Genomic DNA, 10,544 nt, shown 5'->3' with positions numbered 1-10,544 from the left:
CTGATGGAAAGAAGGAAATGTGAATTTCTTTGTTTATTCAGCACCCACTTGTTGAGCATGAGGCTTGTGATGGAGTGGGCAGAGGTGGACAATGGCAGCCCCTCCTGTAGCCTCCTTCACCTCCTCGTTTAGAGCATCTTCACAAAGAAATGCACCAAAGCTCCCCCAAACCCACCCGAAAACCCCAAACCCCCATTCTGTGATGTAACGCTCTTCCCACCCGCTTTGACCACAGATACGGACTCAGAGGAGGAGGGATCCCTGAGGGATGAGTGGCCAGCGCAGCCCCCGTCCGCGCCCAAGCCGCGGCCGCCCGGTCTGTACAGCACAACGGCCAGGAAGGGTGGCCGGGCAGGCGGTGGCCCCAAGGCGGCCCCGCGCAGTGCGGCGACCGGGCGGCCGCTGAAGCCGAAGGCGGCGGCGGGGCGGAAGCAGCCCTTCTGCCTGCTGCTGAGGGAGGCCGAGGCGGGATCTTCCTTCAGCGACTCCTCGGAGGACTCGTTCGATCAAGGTTACTAGTTTATAGCAAACGCACCCCCAAATGCACCTTCTGCCGTGGCCATGTGGGAGCGGGGCGGGGGCGAGGCAGTGAGGGACCTGTGGGCCGGGGTCAGCCATTTTGATGGTCGGAGCCAGGGCGGCCATCTTTGTCCTTGGCAGCGTAGCCTGCTTTATCACCCCACGGTTATTTTTTATCCTTTTTGTACCTGTATCATTGTGATATTTTTACTGGCTGGCTCTTTTAGAGCTTTTATATCGACTGGGTTTTAGTGTCCACCTCTCCCTGCTTTCCTGTTCCCTTCCTCCCTTCAGTTTTACCCTCACTTCCTTCCTTGCTGCCACCACCACCATTATAATATTATTATTATTATTACTATTATTATTTTTATTCTTATTATTTTATTTTGGCATGAGCCTTGTCGAGGTTTGAAAGGTTTTTTTTGATTACTTTCCTTTTCCCCTCCCCCTTTTTTTATCCCCCCTTGTCTTTTCCCCCCCTTTTCTTTTTTTTTGCCCCCTTTTTTTTCCTCCCCTTTTGTCTTTTTTCCCCCACTTTTTTCTTTCTTTTTCTCCCTTTATTTTTTTGCTTTTTTTTTTTTAATACTGGGATACTGTTGTGTGGCCGTGTGACTTGATGTTTGTACTGCGATTTGGTATACCAAGCTTTATTAAACATACCGAGTTCATTTTTAACTAAACCTGTGTACCTTGTCTCTCTTGCTGTGTCTCTTATCAGGCGATTAGGTTGCCGCTTCACTCCATCCTGCTCTGCATCCCCCTCCTGCTCCCACTCCCCATCAGTAGAACTGGAATTAACCTAGTCTGGGGTACTCTCTATTATTCAAATATCCCTGCTGCCTTTGTCCAGATAAAGCCTAGGCTTCCCCTCCCCTTCCCCCTCAACCCTTTTAATTTAATTTTTAATTTGTTCACCCATTTTTGGTTTTATCTTTTTCAGTTTGTTTTCTGATAGACTCTCTTGAGACAGGCAGATAAAACATGGAGGTACTTGCTCCTTGCTGCTGCAGAGGGGTGCTGGGTTGTATTTACCAACCTGAAATTTTTTTTTTTAAACTTTTTAAAACCTGTACGTTGCGGTTTTGTGTCTCTTTTTGGGTGGTAAGTTTTTTTTTTCAGATGCCCAGACGTAACCCACACTGTTCAAGGATGTGGCAATTACTGCATTAAATTTGACTCTGCAGTTTCCCTCCCTCACCCTCACCCCAGTTTTTTTCTTGCAGCTTTTTTTTTTTGTCAGCCTGTCATTAGTACTTCAGTGGGAAAAGAGATTACTTGAGACTTTTCCTCCAGAGACACAAGGGGTTTCTGTTTTAGAGCGCACTCATTAAATAATAATCATGGGGAAAGGTCATTTTAATGAGCCCTCAGCTCCCAAAAGAAAGTAGCTCGGCTGGGCTGAATGCTAAGCAAGAGCATCCCCAGTTGTTATCATCTAAGTTACATGGCAGAGCTGGATGTAGCTCAGCAAAAGCCTTTTAGTGTTTCACACTGCTCAGGGCTGTTAATTGAAAATGGGGCTGGATAGTTTGTCTTTTGTTTTGGTTTGCTTTTTTTTTTTTCTTTTCTGAGGTTTTTTGATGTTAATTTCCTCTGTGCACCTGTTTGGTTTTTCTTCCCTTCAAACCCAACCTCCAAATAAAGATAATTTAAGCTAAAAAAAAAAAAAAAAAGATCAAACATGACAAAGATACAGAACATTGATTTGGTTTGATGTGGCTTTGGGCTGGACCCACCAATGCATTTCAAAGAAAAAAGAAAAATTTTTCTTTAGAGAACCTAAAAAGTTGTGAAGATAGCAGATTTTATGTAAGGCTGAGATTGCCACATTTACATGAAGAGTCTGTGTTAACTTCCATTCTTCCCTTCCCTGTTCCTTCCTGCATCTTTTCTTTGTTTGTTTTGCTGCTGTTGGAAATTTTGAGGATATCAATCCCATTTAGGTGCCAAGTTCTTGGGGTTTTTTTGGGTTTGCCTTTTGGTTTTGCTCCAGGTAAGCAGAGAGGTAACTTGTCCCTTTGTTTATTTTTCAAGTAACCTGTCTGCTTTATTAAAAAAAATAAAAAGAAATTACAAATCCCAGTTTTATGGGATGAAATCTGGGGAAGGGAGGGGATATGGGAGGAGGTTGGGGAATCTGGAACAAATGGGAAAATACGTTGTAAATCCCTCTGGGGTGTCATTTAATGGTGGGGAAACCAAAGATGCAAAACCCCCTGGGGTGGGAGGTGGGCATGGATGGGGGGGCAGGGAGGGATTATTGGTTACAATTCGGGGTGGTTTGTGCTTTTTTTTTTGTTGGTTTTTTTTTTTTTTTTTTTGCAAATGACTTTTTTTTTTTTTGGTTGTTCTTTGTCAGAAGCATTTCTTGAAGGGATATTTGGGTAATAGGGTTTCTAATGGCTTTCCCTGAATACTAAACCGATTAATAACCTCAGCTTTTCTAGAAGTGCTCGCTTTCTCCTTGCAGCTGCTTGACCAACCCTTTCACCCCTGCCCCTATCCATGATGCTTTGAATGTCTGTGTCGGTCTCTTGCATTTGCTCTCACGCTGCACTAAAGAAGCAAAGTGGTTGGCTGGTTGTAGGGCAGACACTTCTCAGCGAGGGTCACTAGCCATGAACCTGAACCTTGACCATTGTTATGTAGGTAGGCAAAATAACTTTTCTTTATGTCATCTGTCAGCCTCAGACGTTTCGATGTTGCCTCCATGAATAATGACACGTAGCTCTTTGCATTCTCTTGGTTATTTTAACTTTGAAGATGATTGCTTTCTGCTTTTGACTTTTCTCTGTCCAGGAAGAGTCTTGCATGGAAGGGTTTGCTTGTGTGCGTGTGATTGAGGACTCCAGAAATGCTTTTCTCTTTGCAGAACTTCTTTTTGAGAACCCCTTAGCCCAGCCAAGGGAGGGATTTGCAGATAGGTCCAAGATGCAAAGACTCTGCTGCTGCCCTTAGGGGTTTCTGAGCCATGGTGCAGACTGTCCCACTGTCAGGGATATTGCCTGGCCAGGGCCCTGCCAGAATCTGTGTCAGAGGTAGGATTAGCTGCAGGAAGACCTGTTTTATTTCATCTGGGTTGAGATAGAGGAGGTGAGGACACGCTGCTTTCTTACAGACCAAACATCACATTGCCATTCTGATAGGAGGCAAAGCTTGTGCTTTTTAATCCAGTGACCTTGGAGAGGAAACTGCTAATGTGGGCTAAAGCCACATGGGTCTTTGAAAACTATCAGGACAGGTAATTCCTTGAGCTTTCTGAAACCAAAGACCCATATGTCCTTCTCCTCCATACTCTGTTTTCATTAAGAATTTAGTAACTTCTTCCCTACTCTCCTTTCCCCAACTTAGACAATGATTTTACCCCAATGAAAAACAAAGCAGTGAGGGATAACCAGTTCCCTACACAGTCATTCCCATGTGATAGTTGTAATGTTTTTTTTTTTAATAAGCACTTCTGGAGTCAACAGCACAGCACATATGGGGGGAAAAAAAATCTTCCAATGATGAGAATTGGCTTATGTGAAAAAAAAAAAAAAAAGGTACAGTCTCAAATTGGATATTCAAAAATAAGTAACCTTCAGAATTTGGACAGATCACAGAAATCAGATGTCAATGACCCAGTAGCTGTCTAAAGTCTGCCTGTACTTAGCCTGCTTTGTATGCTGTAGGCCTGCTTGGTGTTTTGAAAAAATCATGCTATTTATTTTTACAATGTGAAATGACTCTTTTAAGTGTGTGTTTTTACTCCTTCCCTTCCCCAGCCTTTCCTCTCCACACTCCCCTCAAACCATCTTGTTACATACATCAGTCTCTAAATACCAAATTGCTTAACCAATTTCTGTTCATCATTAACAAATCTGCATTTACTGCTCTCCTTCAGTAACATGCCATGGCAGCTTAGCTGTTAAAAGCACTGAGAAAACTTAGTATTTTGAACTGGGTTAGGGTTTTAATTTAACGCAGGTAAAAATAATTTAAAAAAAAATCTCTGGCTTCATTTTATCTGACATCAGTAGCATTTAAATATTAATTCATTGTTTGTTTTGGCTGTGGAGTTGTATGTACACGTGTGGTTGCATGTGTGGGTATATACACACATATACATGCTCTTAAAAACATCAGTTAAAACAGATATTTTTAACTTCGAGTATTTTTTTCCCTTACCCTCGCTCAGTGTCAACAGAATTACTGTTGAAGGAAAAAATTTTTTTTTAAAATGTCTTTTTCCCCGTTGCTAACTTTTCAGGAGGAAAAAAAAATAGAATTGAGGCTTCAGTTGTGTAAAGGCATCTGTGCATAGTTAATTTTAAACCCACACATAGTTTGGGTACAGTAGGAGTAAAACTCCTGCTTTCTATTAAATACAGGCTCTCCAAGGAGCTGTGCAGATGGCCTGAGAGCACCAGCAGCTTATTTGCCACCATGACCAGAAGTTGGGGACTTAGTTTAGAAGCATGTGGGTTTGGAGCAGAGCCCCAAATGTCTTCTTTTTGTTTCATTTGTTACTTTTTGTCCCTTGGAAAACCAGAAAGAAATGGAACGGGGATTGTGTTGTGCATGTGGAGTGGGGTTAGCAAGATCTGTCCTCGCTGTGAGAGGTGGAGGAGGATGGATCTGTGCTGTGAATGTCTTAAAATGGGGTTAAAATTGTATCTCCTGTGGATAAAAATACAAGTGTTGTGGTAAAAATGCTGACAAGGGACTGTCTTCAGTTGCCTTTCCGTAGCGCGGTGCCGTGTGTGTGAAGGAGGTTGGAATAACCGCCAGGGACATAATTGTGTAGTGTATTTTCTGTAGGGTGAGTAATAGCTGCTTTCATCCTGGCTTTTAAATCTGTTTTACCTGAGTGCATGTGAAATACTGGAGCTGCTGGGCACCCTTATGCCCTTGCACACGCAGCCTTTAAGTGCTGAAGAAGTGGTGCTGCTGGTGACGTGGCTGAGCCAAGGGGGCTGGACTGGCCATGGAGGGATTTTCCTGCAAACTTTCCCCCTGTTTTTTGCCTGTTTTCCTCCCCAGCTGCTCAGCGAGCCACTCTATCCACAGCCAACTGTCTAAGTCTGGCATTAGAGGCTGTACAGGTTGATTTTTTCAATTTTTTTCCCCCGTTTTTGCTGAAAATCACTGAATTTCAGAGTGAAATGGGATGTGTGGAGAGGCTCTCACTACCCCATGCTGTGTCACTGAACTCAGGCATGGTTTTACTGCTTCTCAGGCAGGTGGTTTCCACATCTCAGAGTAACCAAATTCATCTGAATTCGTTTTCTTTTTGGCAAAATATGGTAGGAAAACAGCAATCGTGCCCCCTTTTCTGGTAGGGGAAGGAATCTGATCCCAATTTGCTGCAGATTTTTTTTTTTTACCAGTGGCTTTTATGCAAGGAGTGAACAGGGCTGTGGATTTCTTGGTATTTACTGCAAGTTTAGTAGCATTTTAATATCACAAGGAACCAGCCTGAGCAACTGAAATGGGGAAGGGATTTTTATGCAGTTAAAAATTAGTATTCTGTGGCTATCTGATGTATGCTGCAGAGATAAGCTGTCCTTGTTTAAAAAACCAAAAAGCAAGGAAAAAAACTGCCCATTACCTCAGTTGATAAAATACAAGGATGAGAACATTGTTTTCTGATATTCCTGTTCTTTCTAATATCATGGAAAAATAACACTTGTGTTATTGTATTTTTTTTTTCTGAACAGCCAAGTGTTGAGGACGTTTTTATCTATCCCAGAGGGCATATGTGAAAAGAAAAGGATTTTCATGTTCATTCCAGCTCATTTTGAAGGGATCTGGTTTCTCATTTGGCTGGATTTTAGAGGCAGGGATAGTGGCTGGTAGGAGCTGGGGAGTGGGCTCAGAGCAGGGCTCCTGCTAGTGGTGGAAATTTTCCAGCAGCCTCAATGATCCTACTTAAGCCCTCAATTTCAAGAGAAATGAAATATCTTTTCCAGACCCACTTTTTACTGTTAAACATATATATATATATAAAAAAAAAGATATATGTGCTCATATATGTGTGTATAAGTATGTGTGTGGTATAGTGCATTTGTGTAGTGACTTGCTCACCAGCAGTAACTGGATGAGATGCTGTTAAAATTAATTGCTTTTGAGCTGCTGACAGACTCTTGGGAAGTGCTGTAGGAAGGGAGAGGTGCCACTCTTGGAGCATCTACCCCCAAAATACCTGCTGTATATACAGCATAGAGGAAACCCCCAGCCCACTGCTCTGTGAGTGTCAGCCGAGGCAGCGAGGCTGATTTCTTTGCCAGAATTAGATTTTGGCTGTGGGCAGCTGCCTGTGCTGAGCTGGGCTTCCCTAGACTGAGCTGTAGAAAGGGAAATGAAAGGCACAGAGAGTTTTGAGGCAGAGTGTTTAAACACTACTCCTTCTCTCCAACACTGCCTACACTTTCCTCCCTTATGCATTCCAAATCCATTGCTTTCAAGTTATTATTTCTCTCCCCCCTCTCTTTGCATTTTTGCCTCCTGCCCCTTCTCTCTCTGTCCCCCTTGCTTCCTGCCACGGCCCAGGCTGCTCTCTGGTATTCCCCTTCCATGCTGATCTCTGATTCTGATTACATTAATGGATTTCATTATGGAGGAAGCGGTGGTGGGCGGGAGGGGAATCCCACAGCTCCCAGGTTGGGATTTTCAAAGGAATTAAGCTTTTAATTCCTCCTGAAAGCTGCAGGGAAGGGGTGTGTGGCATCCTTTTCAAATCTGCCAACACCCTGCTCTTCCCTCCCTCGCCTTGAGTGGGTCCTCTTTGCCGTACCCTGTATTGCTGTGTCCTTCCAGGGTGGTGGCAGGCAGGTGACACCGGCTCTGTGGCCGCAAGGACACGTGTGTGTCCATGGCCCAGTGTCTTCTGGCTCAGTCCTGGGTGGCTCAGTGCTACTTAGGTGAGCACAGAGCAGCAGGAGAGTTGTGGTTCGGTTTGGAAATGTAGGTGAAGTGCAACTCCATGAGATTTGTAATGGGCTCCCTCTTTTCTGCGTGCCAGATTCGAGCTCGGAGGAGGAGGAGGACGACGACGAGGAGGAAGAGGAGGAGGCAGAGGACTATGGCACGGACGGCACAGACAGGCTGTCGTCGCCTGCCCTCGATGAGAGTGGCCTGGGCCTTCTGGCCAGGTTTGCTGCCAGCGCCATGCCCAGCCCCATCGTGCCCCCTCCGCTTTCCATCATCCAGCTGGAGGCCAAGCAGAAGGCGAAGAAGAAGGAGGAGCGGCAGAGCCTGATGGGTGCGTTGCGTGGCTTGGGTTGGTGCCACGGGGGCAGGGTGGAAGGTTTGGGAGGCCCCAGCTGTGGCTGCAAGAGAGCAGGTTGTTGCCCAGACACTGAGTTGCCCTTTTTTTGCTTTGGCTACTTGGTCCTGATGCTGAAGGTGGGGAAAACGGCCTGGCAGGAAAACAAGAACCAGGTTTAGCAGCTGCAGCTCTGGCTTCCCTAGGGACAGTTCCCTGTGGCTTTGTCAGTTTCTTCTTTTCCTACCTGGAAAATCCTCAGCAGCCGTGCAGCAAAGGCAAGCAGTGGGATGCTGCATCCCCCTGGACAAAGCGCAGAAGGCAGTGAAGTGCTGTTAACATTTAGGGAAGGAAGCATGTGCTAAATGCAGCTGATCTTGGATACCCAAGAGAAGCAGAGACACTCAGGCAGAACACTCAAGCAGAAGGAAAACTCTTTCAATCGGTCCATCCCATCAGCTTCCTTATAGAAACCAGCCAGCAAGACTTGAAACAAGCATTCCTTCCTCTGCTTGTGTGTTTGCAGTGCCAGACCCTGGGTTTCTGTCCTGTCTCTGTCTCACTTTCAATGTGTTGGGAGTTTCATTTCTTCCCCTCCCCGTGCCCTGCTACACAAGTGCCCATTGGTGACATTGTTCTCGGTCAGACAGATCTATATGGGTTCCATTTATAAATTTGCTATTAATATTTATTAAGTGATAATGGAATTTATAGCATGCTTCAGAATGGAAAATTATGTCCTCCTCGGGAGCCTGGCTTGTTTTAGCACTGTTTCCATGCTATATTAGGCTTTTGCCAACTTGTTCCAACAACCTCTGTTAAGAATTTATTGTCTTGTAACCTGCCCTCCTTGAAACTGGAAGCATCTAGAAATTACCTCATGCGGTAGTGAGAGAGGAGGAGTGTTTTAATTTCCAGTGGGTTTTTTATTTTGAGCCTTGCCAGCTTTGGTTTTGACAGGCTGGCTCTTTTCCTGTTCATGCTGGGGCTGTCTCAGGGAAAGGGGTTTGCTTAGAAGATGAGAGCAGGTTCCTGCAGACTGAATTTACCCAGGAAAGTGAGTTTGAGAGAGAAGGACTGAGAGAAGATGCTGTCCTCGCATGCACCATGTACATTTTCATTTTCCCACATGAATGTTGTTTGCTTACCTCCTGCCCATGGGTGTGTAGGTGCTGCCTCAGTTTCCCTTCTGCCCCTGGAAACATGATCTTGCTTTCCTTTATCAGGTTCAGGGAAACACACTGAAGGTGGGGAACATTACTACAATATTTGAAGCCCCTGAGTACTGCTGTGCCTGTGGGGCTGAGCAGAGACCAATGTGAGGGGATTTCCATTTGCCACAGACAAAAGATCATTTACTTCTCTTGACTTTAAGGTGATTACCTAAGCCAGTAAAAAGATCTGTGGTGTCTGTTGGCCAATGAGAAAAAATAAGCTTGAAATATGGGTTTATTCCATTTGTTAAAAGAGATTGTTCTCCTGAAACAAAGGTGAAACTGGAGAGGACTCCCACTGGGAGGGGTGGGAGGCTCAGCTTGTGGGATTTGTGCTCAGCTTCAGTGGAACAGCTCCTTTTTGAGGAGGGGCACAAGTTAGAGTATCTGTTCTAGTAAGAGCTTTCCGACAGGGTTTTGGCTGTGGGACAACGGAGAAATGGAAGCAGACAATATGCTGAACCAGACTGCCTGAATGGTTGGGCTCTGCTTTGGAGCAGGGGAGACTTTACTTCCAGAGAAATCAGTGTTTTATGGGGCAGAAATTCAGATCTGAGGGGATGTGGGGAATTGGAAAGGGGAACAAGCAAGGGCTCTGTTGAACAGGCACAGCATCTCTCACGGAACCCAAACGCTTCCAGCGGGATGTGTCCTCTCTTGGCTCAACCAAGGCTTTGACTGATGGTTAAATCCTTTGCACCTAGGGACAGAATTTGAGTACACAGACTCAGAGAGTGAGATCAAGATCAGGAAGAAGTCGCCTTCAGGTCTGCTGCGGGGAAAGAAGGGGCCACTGGACTCAAGCAGCATCCCGCCAAGCCAGGCCCCCAGCAACCTCGACTCTGGATCTGGGAGCGCTGACAAGGCCAAGCTCGGGTCTGAGAAAGGCCGCAAGTTGAAAAAATTCAAATCCCCCAAGGACTTGAGCTTTGAGTTTGGGCTGGAGGCCAGCGATGATGACCTGTGGAACCGGCGCCGGAGCGAGCGGATCTTCCTCCACGACGCCACCACGTCCTCGGCCATGCTGACGTCTGCGGCCCCTGCCAGCTCCACCCCTGTCTCCAAGCCTGGGCGCTGTGGCAAGGGGGCACCCATGAGCCCCAAAAAGGAGGGCAGCAAGGGGAAGGAGAGAAAGGAGCTAAACAAGGTGAGGAATGTGCTGTCAAAATTGGTGTGGGACCCTTGGGTGAGGGTGTGGGGAGGGCAGTTAACTCTGCTAGGGCAGAGGAGAGTTGAGTCATGTCTCAGCAGTTGTTTGGCTGCCCCTTGGCACCCCTGCCAGCCCCACATACACCTAGAGGATCTGTCAGACTTGGATCTGACTTGCAGGGAGTAAAAACCTATTGTGGCTGAACGGGGCTGGTTACTTGTGTCAACCTCCATATCCCAAATCCAACCTGTTTGGGTTGGCCAGAGTGGACAGTCTCCCACTATCTGCATGACCTTATTCACTTGCTGAGCTGTGTCCCCTGTGCTGGCCTTTAAGGCTGTTCACCTTTAACTTGTGACTTCTGGGGGCTGTCCCTGGCTGGGGGTGGCAGTGATCCCTAGGTTACTGGGTTTTC

General features: G+C 46.0%; 1 protein-coding gene and 1 long non-coding RNA gene across 7 annotated transcripts in view; one reads left to right on the top strand and one right to left on the bottom strand.

Moving 5' to 3' along the window:
* Positions 1-802, bottom strand: part of LOC135423212 (uncharacterized) — a 34,381-nt gene extending 33,579 nt beyond the window's left edge. Inside the window, exon 1 of the long non-coding RNA XR_010434747.1 lies at positions 548-802. This is a non-coding gene — a long non-coding RNA (uncharacterized LOC135423212). The remainder of the gene's footprint in view (positions 1-547) is intronic.
* The window catches only part of TNRC18 (trinucleotide repeat containing 18), a 56,942-nt gene that overhangs the window by 36,374 nt on the left and 10,024 nt on the right, over positions 1-10,544 (top strand). For 5 of the 6 annotated variants that reach the window (XM_064673193.1, XM_064673189.1, XM_064673191.1 and 2 more), the window contains 3 exons: positions 236-511; positions 7,523-7,762; positions 9,684-10,126. In XM_064673193.1, coding sequence (XP_064529263.1) covers positions 236-511; positions 7,523-7,762; positions 9,684-10,126 — 959 coding nt within the window. The remainder of the gene's footprint in view (positions 1-235; positions 512-7,522; positions 7,763-9,683; positions 10,127-10,544) is intronic. The other variant, XM_064673192.1, reaches the window with a different exon arrangement.

This window comes from Pseudopipra pipra, chromosome 16 (genome assembly GCF_036250125.1).
Source record: "Pseudopipra pipra isolate bDixPip1 chromosome 16, bDixPip1.hap1, whole genome shotgun sequence".
Classification (NCBI taxonomy): domain Eukaryota; kingdom Metazoa; phylum Chordata; class Aves; order Passeriformes; family Pipridae; genus Pseudopipra; species Pseudopipra pipra.
Note: the sequence above shows the minus strand (reverse complement) of the source record. Positions and strands in the feature narration are given on the sequence as shown.